The sequence below is a fragment of the Callospermophilus lateralis genome, chromosome 7 (assembly GCF_048772815.1).
Source record: "Callospermophilus lateralis isolate mCalLat2 chromosome 7, mCalLat2.hap1, whole genome shotgun sequence".
Classification (NCBI taxonomy): Eukaryota; Metazoa; Chordata; class Mammalia; order Rodentia; family Sciuridae; genus Callospermophilus; species Callospermophilus lateralis.
The window spans coordinates 81,348,281-81,367,518 of record NC_135311.1 but is presented as its reverse complement, the minus strand read 5'-3'; the positions used below and the strand labels follow the sequence as shown (position 1 = coordinate 81,367,518).

The window sequence follows — 19,238 nt, the reverse complement described above, 5'->3', positions numbered from 1 at the left end:
TCAATAAACTTCTGGCGAACCGGATACAAAAACATATCAAAAAAATTGTGCACCATGATCAGGTAGGATTTATCCCTGGGATGCAAGGTTGGTTCAATATACAGAAATCAATAAATGTTATTCACCACATCAATAGGCTTAAAAATAAGAACCATATGATCATCTCGATAGATGCGGAAAAAGCATTCGACAAAGTACAGCATCCCTTTATGTTCAAAACTCTAGAAAAACTAGGGATAACAGGAACATACCTCAATATTGTAAAAGCAATCTATGCTAAGCCTCAGGCTAGCATCATTCTGAATGGAGAAAAACTGAAGGCATTCCCTCTAAAATCTGGAACAAGACAGGGATGCCCTCTCTCACCACTTCTGTTCAACATAGTTCTCGAATCACTGGCCAGAGCAATTAGACAGACGAAAGAAATTAAAGGCATAAAAATAGGAAAAGAAGAACTCAAATTATCACTATTTGCAGATGACATGATTCTATACCTAGCAGACCCAAAAGGGTCTACAAAGAAACTATTAGAGCTAATAAATGAATTCAGCAAAGTGGCAGGATATAAAATCAACACGCATAAATCAAAGGCATTCCTGTATATCAGCGACAAATCCTCTGAAATGGAAATGAGGACAACCACCCCATTCACAATATCCTCAAAAAAAATAAAATACTTGGGAATCAACCTAACAAAAGAGGTGAAAGACTTATACAATGAAAACTACAGAACCCTAAAGAAAGAAATAGAAGAAGATCTTAGAAGATGGAAAAATATACCCTGTTCATGGATAGGTAGAAGTAACATCATCAAAATGGCGATATTACCAAAAGTTCTCTATAGGTTTAATGCAATGCCAATCAAAATCCCAACAGCATTTCTTGTAGAAATAGAGAAAGCAATCATGAAATTCATATGGAAAAATAAAAGACCCAGAATAGCAAAAACAATGCTAAGCAGGAAGTGTGAATCAGGCGGTATAGCTATACCAGACTTCAAACTATACTACAGAGCAATAGTAACAAAAACAGCATGGTACTGGTACCAAAACAGGCGGGTGGACCAATGGTACAGAATAGAGGACACAGAAACCAATCCACAAAACTACAACTATCTTATATTCGATAAAGGGGCTAAAAGCATGCAATGGAAGAAGGATAGCATCTTCAACAAATGGTGTTGGGAAAACTGGAAATCCATTTGCAACAAAATGAAACTGAATCCCTTTCTCTCGCCATGCACAAAAGTTAACTCAAAGTGGATCAAGGAACTTGATATCAAATCAGAGACATGGCGTTTGATAGAAGAAAAAGTTGGCTATGATCTACATACTGTGGGGTCAGGCTCCAAATTCCTCAATAGGACACCCATAGCACAACAGTTAATAACTAGAATCAACAAATGGGACTTACTCAAACTAAAAAGTTTTTTCTCAGCAAAAGAAACAATAAGAGAGGTAAATAGGGAGCCTACGTCCTGGGAACAAATCTTTACTCCTCACACTTCAGACAGAGCCCTAATATCCAGAATACACAAAGAACTAAAAAAATTAGACAATGAGATAACGAATAACCCAATCAACAAATGGGCCAAGGACCTGAACAGAAATTTCTCAGAGGAGGACATACAATCAATCAACAAGTATATGAAAAAATGCTCACCATCTCTAGCAATCAGAGAAATGCAAATCAAAACCACCCTAAGATACCATCTCACTCCAGTAAGATTGGCAGCCATTAGGAAGTCAAACAGCAACAAGTGCTGGCGAGGATGTGGGGAAAAGGGTACTCTTGTACATTGCTGATGGGACTGCAAATTGGTGCGGCCAATTTGGAAAGCAGTATGGAGATTTCTTGGAAAGCTCGGAATGGAACCACCATTTGATCCAGCTATTCCCCTACTCGGTCTATTCCCTAAAGACCTAAAAAGAGCACACTATAGGGACACTGCTACATCCATGTTCATAGCAGCACAATTCACAATAGCAAGACTGTGGAACCAACCTAGATGCCCTTCAATAGACGAATGGATAAAAAAAATGTGGCATTTATACACAATGGAGTATTACTCTGCATTAAGAAATGACAAAATCATAGAATTTGGAGGGAAATGGATGGCATTAGAGCAGATTATGCTAAGTGAAGCTAGCCAATCCCTTAAAAACAAATGCCAAATGTCTTCTTTGATATAAGGAGAGTAACTAAGAACAGAGTAGGGACGAAGAGCATGAGAAGAAGATTAACATTAAACAGGGATGAGAGGTGGGAGGGAATGGGAGAGAGAAGGGAAATTGCATGTAAATGGAAGGAGACCCTCAGGGGTATACAAAATTACATACAAGAGGAAGTGAGGAAAAAGGAGGAAAAATATAAGGGGGAGAAATGAACTACAGTAGAGGGGGTAGAGAGAGAAGAGGGGAGGGGAGGGGGGAGGGGGGATAGTAGAGGATAGGAAAGGCAGCAGAATACAACAGACACCAGAATGGCAATATGTAAATCAATGGTTCTGCAACTGATATGATTCTGCAATCTGTATATGGGGTAAAATGGGAGCTCATATCCCACTTGAATCAAAGTGTGAAATATGATATATCAAGAACTATGTAATGTTTTGAACAACCTACAATAAAAATTAATTAAAAAAAAGAAAAAAAAAGAAAATGTAATATATATATATATACACAATGGAATTTCATTCAGCCATAATGAAGAATGAAATTATGTAATTTACAGGAAAATGGATGGAACTTGAAAAACACTATGCTAAGTGAAATAAGCCAAACTCAGAAAATCAAGAGTCTATTTTTTTCTCTCATATGAGGAAGCTAGAGAGAAAGAAGGAAAATAACGTTGGGGGGAATCTCATGAAATTGAAATCTAGATGGGTAAAGTGAGGAAAGGGACAAGGAGAAAAGAAGAGGAAAGGGAAAGGAGAAATATTAGGGAATGATATTGGCCAAATTATACTGTTATATTATGTGCATGTATGAATATATAACAACAAATCCCATCAATCTGTACACCTATAATGCACCAATAAAAATAAGAAAATAAAAATGTTTTAAAAATCCAAAGCTATGGTGTTGAGAAAACAGCATGGGCATTAGCTCAGGGAGGAAAAAGAGTGGCGACAGCATTGGGGCAGGTCACGAGGGACTTCTGGTGTTTCTGTTAAGATCCTGTTTTTTTACTTTCTTGATGAAATGTTTACTTTGTGATAATTTATTAAACAATTGTATGCTTTTCTGAAATTTTATTGCACATCAAATATGTTTTAAACAATAATAATAAACATAAAAAGTGGGGGAAAAAAGAATCTTTTTATAAGTTCTTTAAACCCATTGACGGAATTGGAACATGCCTGGAGTTCTGTAAAATCTGAGTTAGTGAACTTTGCTTTTTCCTAAGTATCATCTTTCCCTCATGACTGTGTTTTAACTGTAAGGAAAGATGAGGAAATAAATGTCTAACTTAGATTTCCCAAATTTCTCTCACAAGAAAAAACAAAACACTTCAATAGAAAAAAATATAAAGGAATAAACCACTTGAATCTGAACTATCTTCAAGATAATATTTAATATTAAAAGCTAGGAGATCAGGAGGATAGGCCTCTCCTGGGCTCAGAGATATGTGGTGAGTCACCCTGTCCTGGGATTCCTTATTCACCAAAGCGTGGCTCCACAGCCCAACATCAGGGTACATATAGGCTTGAGGCTGCCACTCCACAAAACTGGGACATCACTGCTTATATCAAGGGACAATAATAAGGACCTGGTAAGATATCATCAAGGTCCGTGTGGACCTGGCTGCACCAAATGATCTCTACTCGGGGTGCTAACAGTTATCCTGTTCCTGAGGTAACAGGGAGTCTTATATGGGGTTGCCTATCTCTTGTTTCTCCTACTAACAGCCAACTTCTTATGATTACCCTCTCACTAGTCATATAATCTAATACCTCCATATTTTAAATCCTACCTCATAAACATTTCAGGCAACCCCTTAGGCCCCTTTCTACCAATAGAAACTGTAAACCATTTTGCAAACCTATTGACAATAAGGTAGAAGATAACCAAACTCATCCTTTTTGATTATAGTGACAAAACTGCAAATGTAAAAATTGAAGCTAACTGATATATGGCTGCACACTGGGTACACTGAGTGCTGTAATATTGATCTCTCCCTTAAAAGTGAGGAATTGGTAAGCTGTAGGGACACTATAAGACAATAGGGCAGAACTGTCATACCTCAGATCTACACTACAAGAGAGGAAGACTCATAGGCATGAAAAAACAAGGGAGGAAAGTGCCCCAAACAAACCAAGATACTACAACAATAGAATCCATAGATAGCGAAGCAGGTAAAATGTCAGAGAAAGAGTTCAGAATATACATAACTAAGATGATTTGGGAATTAAAGAATGACCTAAGCAAGCAGATACAGGCAAAAATAGATCACTACAACAAAGAGATAAAAGAGCAAATACAAGTTGCAAGAGATTACTTCAAGAAAGAGAGATACTGAAAAAAAATGGAAATTCTCAAAAAAAAAAAACAATAAGCCAATTAAAAAAACTCAATAGATACCATCACCAACAGACTAGATCACTTGGAAGTTAGGATCTCAGACAATCAAGACAAAATATACAATCTTGAAAATAAAGTTGACCTCACAGTGAAACTAGTAAGAAACCATGAACAGAATATCAAAAATCATGGGATACCATCAAAAGACCAAATTTAAGGTAAGGGCAAGGTTGAGAGTAACTAACAAATTTTGTGAAGCACCTTTCCTTCTGTAAATTTGAAGAGGTAGGAGGTAAAATAAGAGAGAGTCACTATGAAAAACTTGTAGGAGAAGGTGACCTAACTGAAATTACTCTCATCAAAAGCATGTAGAAACCAACTCACAGTCTAATAGAGTCTTATAGGGAGGAATAAAACACCTCGTTCTACTCTCATATATTCTAAGTTCATCTCTTTGGTGTCCCTTTTGATGGAACTCAACAAGAAACCACATAACAATGGGACTTATCATGCAGCCTACAGTATATGTCTCACCAAAAGGTGAAAGATGGAGAAAGGAGCCAATATGGCAGCCATTGGTTACATGAGGCCACTGAGTATTTGAAATGTGTCTAATCTGAATTGAGGTGTGCTTTGTGTTAAATAGACATTAGTTTCCAAAGAATTACTAGGACAAAGAAAATGAACATGAAATATCTAATAACAATTATTTTCTTTGCAAATTATGTCGGTAATCATTGGGTTAAATTAAAATATATTAAAATTAATTTCTCTATTTGTTTAAAAAAAGAAGTAAAGGAGAACAAGGTAACATATTCTATATCTTGATGGTAGTACTATATATCCATAAAATGTTGTCATTTTTTATATTTGTGTTATCAAAATTCATACAGCTATAAAACTAAACGGGGTAAATTGTACCATACATAAATTATACTTCAACAAACATGACTTTAAAAATAAATCTAGTTCATGAAATGTTTTAACAGTATTGGGCACATACTAACCACCTGATAAATAATGGCTATTATTATGATTCATTAAAACTACCAGCATCAAACTGTTTCATAGTGGGGTAGGGAGGGCGAGCATGGGAGGAATAGACAAATCTAGATAGGGCAAAGGAGTGGGAAGGGAAAGGAGGGGGCATGGGGTTAGAAATGATGGTGGAATGTGATGGACATGATTACCCAAAGTACAGGTATGAAGACATGAATGGTGTGAATATACTTTGTATACAATAAGAGATATGAAAAAAATGTGCTCTTTATATGTAATATGAATTGTAATGCATTCCATTGTCATATATAACAAATCAGAATTTTTTTTAAAAGATTAAAAACTAATGAATTGAGACTTCTACCCCTTAACAAAATGGAATAAAAAGAGATTGAATTCTCCCTCCCACGTGAAATGATCAAAAGTTAAATAAGCAAATAAACACATAAACATGAAAAATTATTTAAAAATAATTTTCAAGACACTGGACATCAAACAATGAAGAGATCCCTGAAAGAAAGGAATTAGGTGCAGCAACCCCGGTGCTTGCCTCAGTTGACTGGCTGGAGAGTTTTCATTCTGCAGTGCCAGGGAGAAAGGAGCCCTGGGGAGTCTGGTGGACGTGTGTGTTGAGGAGATGGAGCCGCGAGTCCAAGAGACTAAGGTGGTTTGAGTTCATAGAACCAAAGTATCAGAGATAAGAGCACAGCACAGAGAGTTCTGGAGATAAGCTGAGGGCCCCCCCTCCTCCAGTATTCAGCAGAGTCCTATTTAGTGCATCCACATGAGGAAATTACCTGAAACCAAGAAAGAACCCCCTGAAAGGGTAAGAAGGAACATTACCTGGTGCTCACACCAGGCTTGGACTTATGCATCTTTCTTCCAGCCAGAGTAGAAAACCTCTTCATTGACAAGACTCTGGAGAGAGGACCAAGAAAAGTCTTCCCTTAACAGTAAGAAACAAGTAACCCTAAATTCAATAGTTTTCTGGTCCAGCCTAACAAATCTTAAAAGCAAGACTTGAAAGACTGAACTGTTTCCAAGTAATTAAATTACATTCCTGAGCAAAGCTTAAGAATATTTATAGTAATACAAAAAATATCCAACAAACAACAAGGTCCAAATGTCAATGCCTGACATCCAAAAAAAAAAAAAAAAAAAGGACCAGGCATACAAAGAAAAAAACATTCACCATAATGAGAGGTAAAAATCAATCGGAACTGATGTAAATGTTAGAATTAGCAAAGAAGAATGTTGAAATAGCTATTATAATTTAATTTCAGATATTGAGACAATTAAATTCATGAAAAACAATTTTTAAAAAAAGACTTAGGGCTGGGGGTATAGCGCAAAAGTAGAATATTTAATTACCTAACATGTGCAAGCTCTATCCCCAGAAACACACATACACACACAGATTCAAATCAAACATCTAGAGATGAAAACTACAATGTCTAAGATGAAAAATTACTGGGATGGGATTCAAAATATATACCTGCAATGGAATTCTACTAAATAATGAAAGGGAATTAACTACAGATATAACATTGATGACCCTCAAAATAATTGGGCTAAGTGAAAGAATGCAGACAAAAAAGATTGCATATTTTTCATTTTATATGAAATTCTAGAAAATGCAAATAATTTAACAGAAAGCAGATCCATGGTGCCTGAGAGAGATAGTAAAAATAATTCTAAACTTTGGGGAGTGATAGATAATTTTTACTATTTTGATTTTATGATTATTTCCCAGGTATGTATAGATACCAAAATTTAGACAGTCTGTACACTACAGAGACTTGCAGCTTGTTGTATATCAATTATAATTCAATAATGTGATTTTTAACAAAAAAGAGAGATGTATTTTAAACACTTGAACCTCTTGGGAAATAGCAGTTTTGTGCATATAGCCACATTTTATAAATGTTATGGAATGGTAAAATAAATATTTAATTTTTGTTACATCTAAGTCTATAGTGTTCACAAACCATATCTGTAATATAGTATTTGTTGTATTCAGGACAGTATCTTAAATTTGATTTTGGAGGTGGGTTTTGCTGGGCACAGTCATACACATCTGTAATCCCAGCTACTCAGCAGTCTAAGAGAGGAGACTGGGAAGTTTGAGGACAGCCTAGTCAATTTAGCAAGATTGTCTTGAAATAAAATTTGAAAAAGTGCTGGGAGTATAGCTCAGTGGTAGAATGCTTGGCTAGCAAGTGCAAAGCCCTGCCAGGGGTGGTGGGGACTTCGCTTTGTATGTGAAGAAAATATGGTATGCACTTTTCTTATCCTTAAGTGACTATACATTTACTTCCTAATGCCTTTCTTTATTTGGTATGAAATCTGGACTTAAAAACCCTCTAAATGTCTGATTAAAGACTTGAGTGCCTTATTTCCTTTGTCTTTCTTCATCACAGATACAGTTGTGCAATGCACATACATTGTGTTTGAGGATGAACTGATTTATGTATACTCACATTCCACATTTGTCTGTCCTGATTTCCCCCAGTTTGATGCTGACCGAGACGAGGATGAGGTGTTCTATGACATCAGTATGGCAGTTGACAGCAAATTATTTCCCAACAAAGAAACTGCAGCAGGTAAGTTGCTACATCCTTTGGGCAACAATACACCGTGATCACCTGCCAAATGTCGTACTTTGTATTAATGGGTGAAGCCTAACAAATTGCTATAAGCTTAAAGGACAGCCCTCATTCTTTCTAGTTTAAAAATAAAGGGATAGACCAAAATAGAATGAAAGGGTTATAAATCTGTCCTTTGCAGTTTGTTAACGTTTTTCTTCCTATCATTGCACATCTAAATTAGCAGGTAGTCACACATAATAGGAAAAACGTCTAAACTAATCCATATACTTTGTGCAACAATTAAAAGTTATAATTCCTCCAAGACTCCCCCAGCCTAAAGGGATTTCTTCTATATTGCCTGAGTAAAGCACTTCCATCCCAATCCACAGCTCCTGTGGGCCCTGCCCCTTCCCTTCTTTAGCACTCCCACCTGGGAGTGTGCCTAAGACAGGTGGCACTCACGGTTCTCTATTCTCTATTCTGACTCTGGTCCAACTCACTGCCCGCATAGCTTCACCTACCAGTTCTAAGTAGATGATTTTCTCTTGTTTTTAAAAATAGCACAGAACTTTTGGGTTTTACCTTTTGAGGCCAAAACGCAGAAGAAAGGTCAGGACTGAGAACAACATTATTTTTATAATAAATTTTGTATTATGTACACATCATATTCAAATGAAATGCCCACTCTTCAAACAGCACGCTCTGGTTTTTCCATGAGACCCCAGAAGAGTGTAAGTTGAGCCTCTGAGAAACAGTTCCTTATCCAGAGAGGAGACTGGGTGAGTGTGAATATGTGTGTGAGTGAGTGTGTGCGGAAAACCTTCTGATCCCATGGCATGTAGCTAGCTCTTCTGAAGCCACACATCTCTCCTTCCTTGCCTTCAACACTGCTGGTCCCAGAGATGGGCTCAGCCTGGGGCAGCTGTAAACCAGCCACTCACCCTCCATCTTATTCTTCTTTGCCTCCATGTCATTTTGTACATGGGTTTCTACACAAGCTCCTAGGACTCTTCTCTATGCTTGGTTCCATGGCCTTCACCTTTCTCTTATGGAGAGGCACCACCTTCATAGGGATCATTGGCCAATTCATCTTGGCCAGCTTCTGTCTCATCAGTTTGGTGTGGTCACAAGCACAGAGGAAATGGGGGCACATTAGACCTGCAATGCTGCCTTCCATCTAGCATTTTGGTTCAGGTGCTTCTGCTCTGAGCCTTGCCCTTGGACATCATGCTAACCACAGCAACAGCTGCACACATAGTGCTATCTCACCCTTTAAATCTTGGTCTCAGTCTTGACCTTTCTTCAGAGTTATGGCCTCAAAAGTTAAAAAAAAAAGTTCTGAGCTATGAAGTACAAGGCAAAACACTTAAAATTTTAAACCACCATTTGAAGCGACCTAAGTGTAGCTGCCAAGAATGGAAGAATTATAAGAAGAAAGAGATGGAGATCTTTCTGGGCAGACCAGCAGAGCACAGTTAACTGATACAAACTCTCCTGCCTAATTTTCCAGTAATATTTCCTGCCTGTTGCAGGAAAGATGGAATATTGAGAACTGTGTTGCATCATGTAAATAAGACTATTATTGCTCTGAAAAAAAAATGCTACGATTCCTGTGCCTTTTAAGTTAATATTTTATTTAGAACATAATTTTTAAAATAAGAACAAGTCTCTAGCTGCTAGATATCCTTAGTTTGCTAATACGGTAGAGTGGAGGAGCTGAATTTTGCTGCCCGCTCTTTACAACTTCGTAGCACCTTACGGCTCACTAGTGGCATTTCTCCAAAGTAGCTTTGTCCTGCAGTCCTGCAACTGTGCTGGCTTCTGACAACAAAACAAAACAAACCCTTCAGTGACCTTCCAGCAGGCTGGGCACTGGTGTTCCTCACATAGCAGAAAGCCACAAATCCCTAGCTTTCCCACTGTGCAGGACATCACCTCCTTCCCTCACCCATATCTGAGTATTTGCTTTCTTGTGGTTCCTTCAATGGCTCCAGTACCTTCCTTCTGTAGCTGTTTTGCACCTGTTTTCCCAGTTGCTCAGGAAACCTGTCCTCATTATATCCCTCCACTCTCCCAACTCTATAGTCTCATCCTTCACCTGGCTAGACCCTGGCCTCAGTACAAGAGTGATTTATTCAAGAAGCCTCTCAGACACCATTCCAGACTTGTTTAAGCCCTTGCATAATGTCCTGTGCTTTTCCTGCACAATTTTTAGGTACAGGATTGTTGGTTAAGCAGCAGTTTCCTTTATTAAAGCATAAGATTTCATGAGGACACACAGAAAGAAAAACAGAGAACCAGGGAGGGTTTGATACCCAGTGTGAATCTCATACGAGAGGGTACATAAGGTCTTCTTTTTCCAGTTGGCCACCTCAGCTGGGTCACCATCTAAGCGTGGGACTCACAGGCACACCAAGTCTTTGCTCCCAAGCTGAGTGCACACTTGCTCACCTTTTCCCATAGGCTGCCATGAGCTCCAAATTTTCAGTTTCATCTGCAGTGTTTGCTCTGTGGAGTCCTCCATTAGGACTTTTGGAAGAGCCATCTGGCCACATCAATCAATCTCTCTGGCCCTACATTTTCTTATCTATAAAGAGGAAATATATGCATTTTAAAAAATAGCCAGAACTCATCTAGGTTAATTTCAATTCCTAGGTATAATTCATATTTTGTGCAGAGTTGATGGTTGTACTTGGAAGTGGTTGGCTTCAATAGCAACTTTTTATAAAAGGGACTGAGATTTATTTTTTAAAGGAAATAATAGCACCTACCTCATAGGATTGTTGCCAAGAGTGAATGATTTCCATGTGTAAAACTGCCACACTAAAAAGGCTGTATATGTGGTAGTATTTTTGCTAAGGACTTGAGGGCTCATAGGGAGAGACCACATCTCACACAAATTTCCCTCCTTTTCCTGTATTTTCTTCTACTCTCTTCTCCCTGCCTCTTTTCCTCTTTCCCAACCCTTGTCCTGAAGTATTGAAATAATCCATCCCTCTCCGCTTCTCACCCAGAACCGTCCTGCAACACCCAGATCCCTCCAGGAGCTCACTTTCTGGTTCCAAATACTCAGGATATTTTTCCAAATAATATTTTTTCTCTCCCTCAAAGGAATTCTGACACAAAAGCATTGCTTACACTTTCCATGACTGTTGAAATTAGAGCAGGATTCTTAGTGCCCGATGCAGTCAGGCATTTACAAGGAGGTACTTCATGTTATTAGAGTAAGTGAATGAGAGCAAGATCTGCAAAGGTAAAGTGTAAACTTCCTTTTCTTTACTCTCATTCGGCATGTATGCATAGAATGCATTTCATTTCTAAGCTGCGTTTTTTAGATTCAAGGATGAAATGCAACCTCCTCTTACAGAGCAGCCTGCAGTTAATGGAAGTTGGAGCAAGGGAGAGCCTGCTTTCCCTGGAGGACTGAATGGAGGATTGGAGGGGTTTTATTTACCTGCACCTATCACTGTTCAGGAAGCACTCAAAGTGGAAGGAGAATTCCTACAACTTTTGACTGAGAATCCACCAGGAGGAAAAAAGTCTGTAACATTGTCCCAGGAAGCAATACGTTTAGTCTCTAGTACCTCTAAAGCCAATCTGTCTCATCTTCCATTTAAATTAAAGGAGACAACCTGAAAATAATATTTCCGAAGACCATACCACATCTAAAACTAGTGACACTAAGTCTTCCCTGTGGGGTTCTACATTTCAGCTAAGACCTTTCCATGCTATCTATAGAACAGATATTTTTAAATCTGAAAAGAAATCGAGAAATTCAAAATCAGGAGAAATGAAAACCACACTATCACTTTTTCAAAATGCCCTGATTTTGCTGTCTTTTTTGAGTAACAAGATCATTTGCAGTTGTTTTATGTGTTAATTTGCCCATTGAAAGAATGCAAAAGTGTGTACATATGTCTGTATTTACCTCCTTGTTTCACATGCCAAATGGTGGACTATTATTAAAGGTCCCATTTTGAGCATACCAAGCAACCAATGCTAAAAGAAAAAAAAAAAAAGCTTTTCAATCATTATCTGAGCTGCTGATGATATCCTTTGTCTGTTGCCTCCTGATATATTAATGCTGCTGTTGCCAGGAGCAACAATGTGTCGAGAAATTTTATCCCTTAATGATATATTGAAATTTCTGTTAAAAGCACTTGATTAGGAAAGCCAATCTCTTCTTCCTATTATAAGCAGGAGTTTTTCTTAAACAACAACAAAAAAATCTTTTCATTCTGCTATTGTCAAAGATAATTTCCTAATAAACTTGCTTCAGTATCAAATATTCATATGTGGTATCTGTTAACTAGGTTTTTGAAGAGCCCTTCAGGTTGTACTTTTTGAAAACAATTGAAAGAACTGTTTCCAGTTAAACAAAATAAGTAGGACACAGGCACTAAGAGAAGCTATACATTTAATAAGATTCTGTGCTCAAACTGTGTTTCTCATGCCACATGAATCATTCTAAATAAAGCTGATTCAAAGGTAGTGTTTGAATCCACGTACCTATCACCATGTCACTAGACAGTGGTAGATAACAGCCACATTGAGGAAGTAATGACAGCTAAACAAAATTCATATTACCTTTAATGATGCTATCAATAGCAGCAATGGAGCATTGATGGTCATGGGCTTGAACAAGACTCCTTAATTCCACTTGTGACCCTGCCATTTTCACAGTCACCCCAAGATCCATCTCACTGAGAATTATCACTGATCCTCATTTTCTCAGAATGCAGAATAGACAGTATATCCCTCCAGGTCCTCTCCTGTAGAGACTTGAGTGAAAGGTAATATTTGTAAAGCTATTTGGAGGCAGTGGTGGAGTGTGTTCAAAGGAATTGGAGCTAAGGGCCCTGCCTTTGATCTCACATACTTTCTGTATTGACCTTCACCAAGTTATTTAACTTCTCTGCATCTCATTTTCTTCTCTTCTAAAATGACAGAGTGGGATTCTGCAAAATGTTGGTTCTAAAATATCTATGACATATAATGAAAAAAATTTGCAATTTACTTCGAACATCTTTATTGCCTTTAACACATAAATGTAAGCTGACTTTCAGACTGGGCTTTGAGACAGTCAAGTATTTTGTCCCCAAGATACACTTAGAAAATTCTTTATTTGAAAAATACCAAAACACAATGATAGGAAAATTACATATAATCCCACTCATTTTAAAAAGGTATACATAAGAATTAAAGTTTCCCACTTCATGCTCTAGTCTTATCCTCTTGGTATCAAGGGGCAAAGACTTCCCAGTGCCATTCTACCAACTGCCTCATTAGCAACAGGATTGGCCGGGGCTGCTCCGATGATGTGACTGGCAACTAGCATCAGTAGAGTTGTTCTGAACACACCTGTGCCACTACACATGTCAACTCCACACCAGGTGACTTCTCCAGAATGGCTTGATGGTTCAGGGGTCTCCATCTGGGAAAACTTTATCTTCTTTTTAAAATTTTTTTTGAAGACAGAAACAGTGGTGTTGCTGTTTAGTATTGGTCATTGTAATAGATGGGAGTGGATGGGGTACTAAAGATAAGAGAGCAAAGAGAAAAGCAGAGTGAGGACACACCTTGGCTCTCATTTTTTTTTTTGTTTGTTTGTTTGTTTGTTTTTGGTACCGGGGATTGAATTCAGGGACACTCAGCCACCAAGCCACATCCCAAGCCCTATTTTGTATTTTATTTAAAGACAGGGTCTCGCTGAGTTGCTTAGCACCTCGCAGTTGCTGAGGCTGGCTTTGAACTCATGATTCTCCTGTCTCAGTCTCACAAGCCACTGGGATTACAGGCATGCACCACCGCACCAGGAAGTCTTGGCTCCTGTTTTGGGAGAGTACAGAGGCAACATCTCTGGGACAGGTCCATGTCTGAGAAGTGTGCGAGATGCTTGATGTTGTGTGAAAAGCTATTTTCACTAAATATTACTCAATCAATAGTCTAACCAGGAATTATTCAGTAAGGCCACATTTATAGTAAAACATGAGTTTGTTCATTATTTTACAGGACACATAATATTTTAGATTATGGTAATATAAGTCTTTTAGATTTTGTATCTATTTTCCTTCCTGGTAAGGTGATGTATATTTTGAGATGATGTATATTTTGAATTATTAAATGAGAACTATGAATAAATTGTGCTTCAGAAGCCCCTTTGTGAAGATCAGTGGTTTAAGTTTGGGAAGAAATGGATAAGTGATTTAATGTAACCTCTAATACCCAGGAGAGCAATCTTTCTATTAAAAAATTAAGTTAATCTGATTTTTCTCACCTTCAGAGACTGAGGTGACCCCAAAGGCTTGAGGGAAAGCATCTCAGGTTTTTCTGGAGTGGGCAGATCCAGCCCTTTTATTTCTGGAAACCTCTTGCTCTTCTCCCACTCCGAACGTGGTGTTCCTCCTGCCTTAGTTACTCTAGCAATCTTGAAGCTATTTCTCTTGGACAAATCACATTTTGCCCTGAGTGTTATTGTTCACAGATCAGCTCCTTATGAAGAATCCCAACTCCACCACTTCCTCTACTAGTCACTCTTCTTGATTTCTGAATCTTGCTGTTGACAATCTCCACAGTACTGTCATATTCTTAGGGGTGGACACAGTGCTCTGAGTATCTGCATCTTCAATCTCCAGCTCAAATGCAGTTCCTGGCAGATGGGAAGCATCTAGAAATGTTTGTGAATTTAATAGAATCCTAGAACAATATGGAAACCTAAGAGGGGATTTCTTTCTTTAGAAACAGCCTCCATAAGCTAATTTTTCCTTTTCTAAATTTAGGTTCAAGTGACTTTGATCCTTCAATGATGTTGGACACTGGAGAGATCATTGATACAGGATCTGATTATGAAGATCAGGTAATATAAATCTAAAACTATTTCTCTATTTAAATGTTTCTAATATTAGCCTTTGTGATTTTTTTGTGAAAAATAGAATTATAAGACTTCATTTTGTGAAATCCTTATGGGTAACTAATAACATATTTCATGATAAATCATAGTAGCCTACAGCTTTCTTTCACCATTTGGCTCTTTGACCCTCCCTTATCTATAGATCCAAAATAGCAGTTAATTAAGGAAAGATTTGTGGTTGCAAGTTACTTGAGACAGAGGAAGTTACTCTTGCCCAAGAATTTGCCTGCTTCTATCCTTCCCACTAATAAATAGGTAATATGTATGAGAGTCAGCTATGGGCTCAGGACTCTGCCAGTCTATTTCTAACCTTTCAATTGGAATAGTGACTGAGAAAAACATGGCCAAAAAATAAATATATGTTCTCTTTGAATAAAACTGAAGAACTTTATCTGGGTCATTTTCCTCTCAGCAGAAGAACTCTCTTTTCTGCTGTATTTTAATGACCCAAAATAGTTGGCAAATGATCCAACTTCTAATTAGGCTATTTTTGAAAAAGGATAATGTCTGAAACTCCCCCCAACATCCATCAATGCTCCTTACCAGTGGCTGAAAACTAAGTGACTATGTTCTAATGAGGGGTTTTTTGTTCCTATTTTAAACTAATACGCGTTGCAAATAGAGCAAAGAGATCTGACCAGTGTCCATACATAATAATCAACTGTACGTTTTGTATTTTCAGAAACTATTTTTATGAACATCAAGCTTCTTCCTTATATCACGAAACAAGGAGAAAATTTGCCAGGTGTATAATATCTACCAAATATTTATGGTAGTTTTTAATATTTATCAAGTACTCGCTACATGCACAACATTATGCTGATTTCCTTATATTATTTCATTAATTCTTCACAATATCTCTAAAGAGTAGGAGTTTTTATTTCTACTTCACAGAAAAGAAAACTTAAACAAGAAGAGTAATTAGGTCAAGGTTATACAAGTGGTTTCATAGTAGGAATGTGAACTCGAGGCACATTCCCCAACACCCACACTCTACTGCCTCCGTCCTAGCCTCCAAAGAGGTCGTTCAGTGATACATTTTTGGAGCCTTTTCAGTTGCTGACTCGCAAGGCCTCAGCAGAAGCAAATGCCAAACAACCACTCATCATGTGCACCTAAAATTATAGACTGCACAAAGAATTGACGTATAACAAGACAGGCAGCAACAAATGGGAGGCTTCACACCCCCAGGAACTAGAAATAACAGAAAAAAAAAAATCTGAAGGAAATCTTAATAGAGGAATATTTAGAACATTCAAAGAAATAAAGAGAAGGTTCAAAACCATGAAACAAGTCCATGAAAGAATGGAAAGGAACAGACAGGAAAAGGGAAGAAATAGACCACACAACTAACAAGTTACAGAGTCAGAAATCAAACTTGGATCTGACTGCCACCAAAAATCTATTTTCTTCTACCACTCCAGGAGAGCCATGATGAGAGTCACTGGTAATCTATTGCTAATTCTGGTCAGCACTTTTTAGTTATCTTTCTTGATATTTACTGCATTTGACACTGTAATCCAGGAGTCACCAAACTGTTTTCTTTAAAGAACCACCTTTTCAATATTTCAGACTTTGCTCACCATATAGTCTCTGCTGTACCTACTCAAATCCCATCATGGTTGCACAAAGCAGCCATAAAAATACGTAAACTAACTAGCATGACTGTGTCCCCCCCCCCAAAAAAAGTTATGGGTACTGGAATCTGAACTCCACGTAATTTTTACATGATTTATGTATTTTTTATTTATATATGACAGCAGAATGCATTACAATTCTTATTACACATATAGAGCACAATTTCTGATATCTCTGGTTGTATACAGAGTATATTCACACCAATTCGTATCTTCATACATGTATTTTGGATAGTAATGATCATCACATTCTGTCATCATTTTTAACCCCATGCCCCCTCCCTTTCCCTCCAACCCCTCTGCCCTATCTAGAGTTTGTCTATTCCTCCCATGCTCCCGCTCCCCACATGATTTATTTCAACCTTTAAAATGTCACATTTTCAGCTAAGAGGCTGTACACAAGTAGGCAGCAGAACAGATCTGACCTGCAGGCCGTTAATCCATGGGCCTCTGCCATAAGCCATTCCCCTGTCCTTGACATTCTACTCTCCCTTAATTCCTAACATTTCTAGAGTCTTTAATATTCTTCTTAGTGCTTCGCATTTATTACCTCATTTCATCCTCAGACCACTGTAGGAAATACATATTTATGCTATTATTCCAGTTTTATATGAGGAAACAGGTGCAGAGAAATTAAGCAGTTAATTCAAATCCACTCAGCTGGTAAGAGGTTCAAACCCAGAGATCTGATTCCAGAGCCAGGATCAGGGAAAATAGACTCGGTTGTGCGGGGGTAGAAAATAAAACTGAAAATCTGAGTGCTTTCCTTCCAGAGGTCCTTTTATAAGTGAGCCCAAAAGTTTCATGGAGGGGGAGAAGAGCTTGAGGATGATGGACCTGCTCTTAACTGCACATGAGCTCACCGCATGGTCAGTGGCAGCCCTAGTTGCTGGCTCTACTACCATGCAAGGAGCCTGGAAAATGGAGCTTCCTAATGTGCCCAAGGAGAGAGAGATGGGTTTAGTGAACACCAAGTCAGCCTTCACTGCAAAGCTATGTTCTTAACCTCAGTCTGTAGCACCTCCCTGCAAGTGCTCTCCCTCTCTCCTACTTCTCTGTTCATTCATTCCTGGCTTCCTTGCTGAACTCTCTATTGGTCCATTATTCAAATGTGGGCGTTCCCCAACATCCTGGTAGTGGCCCCCCCTTTTTTTTTTCACTGCACACATTCTCCCTTGAGAAGCTCAGTAACAACCATTGTCCCAGCTTCACGTGGAATTCCTTGGTAAGCTCCTGTCATGTCTACCTACTACATAGCACTGGTGAGATTTCCCATGTGCATTTCAAACTTACACGTCCAAAACTGAGCTCACCATCTTCCCCCACAAAATCTGTTCTTCCTTCTGTTTTCTCTATTTCAGTAAATGATACCACCATCCCCCCAGCTGCCCAAGCCAGAAACAAGGGTGTTTTCCTAGCGTCTTTCCTTCCCTGTGTCCATTTGGTCAGTTCCATGCAGGAATTGCTCCAATCCTCTCCAATTCCACTACCCCTTCCTTGGTTCACACCCTCAGCCTTCCTCCCTAGGACCACAGGGACAACCTTCTAACCAGTCTTCCCGTCCCAGTCTTCTTGTTCCTAAAATGATCCTGTGAAAGCAGACTCAGTCATGGCATTCCACTACTTAAAACCCTTCTTGGCTCCTTGATTTCAGAATTCAATCAGAACATCTTAGCATAATACATGAAAATGTACAAAGCAATATCTGACCCTACATTCCTCTCCCACCACATCCCTTGCAACACCAAAGCATTTGCAGTTCCTTGAAGTGAGGTGTGCTTTGCAGTCCCTTCCCATGGCACCTAAGGTTGTGATATTTTAATGCAGGACATAGACTAGGCTCTGCTCTGTGTATCATCAATGCCTGCCACATGGCTGGGAATATGGCATACGCTCAATAAATGTCCACTTTTTTGAAAGCCAAGAAATGAATTCTAGTTCTTTACTTCACTTGTGATTTGGGGGGTAACTTACTGAGCCTCTTTTGCATCTCTCTTAGAAAGTCATGACAGTAATCTCACTTAGAAGAACTGCTGTGCAAGGAAGGGAGCACACTGAGCTTGTGTAGAACAACTGTTCAAAATTATAACTCCCTCCCTGCCTTCCCCCAGATCTGACTCAAACGGAACTTTTCAGGCCCCAGTGGTCTCCTGGAGATAACAAAGGCCCCACTTCTTCAGCTAAGTGGATACTAATTATCTGAGCACTTCCACTTTTCGGATCCAGATGCAAGGAGCTTAGAAGTTGCCACTTTATCCTAAGAACAAGTAAAAAGCTGAACATGCTGAAAAATCAACCCTGCTAATATCCTTCAGAGAAGTAAGGTTGTAAGCCAAACATACCACACTAACCCTAAAGAGACAGAGAGGCACATCACAACTTACCTCGACAGACAGAAACCCACCAGCAGAAAATTCATGGGAACCAGTGCTAGGGTAGGAAGAAATGAATAATTACAAGTGCTAGAGGCTCGGTGTGGACGAATCCAAGAGCTTAAAAACCCCACAGGGACCCAGTCTTGGAAGCCCCCACACCTTTGTGAGCGTCACCTCCAGGAGCTCCATCAGGTGATCACAGTGAA

General features: G+C 38.6%; 1 protein-coding gene across 5 annotated transcripts in view; it reads left to right on the top strand.

The window, feature by feature from the left end:
• Ak5 (adenylate kinase 5) overlaps positions 1–19,238 on the top strand; it is a 254,755-nt gene that overhangs the window by 129,399 nt on the left and 106,118 nt on the right. For 4 of the 5 annotated variants that reach the window (XM_077110121.1, XM_076862280.2, XM_077110123.1 and 1 more), the window contains exons 7-8: positions 8,035–8,125; positions 14,890–14,966. In XM_077110121.1, the coding sequence (XP_076966236.1) occupies positions 8,035–8,125; positions 14,890–14,966 (168 nt within the window). The remainder of the gene's footprint in view (positions 1–8,034; positions 8,126–14,889; positions 14,967–19,238) is intronic. The other variant, XM_077110122.1, reaches the window with a different exon arrangement.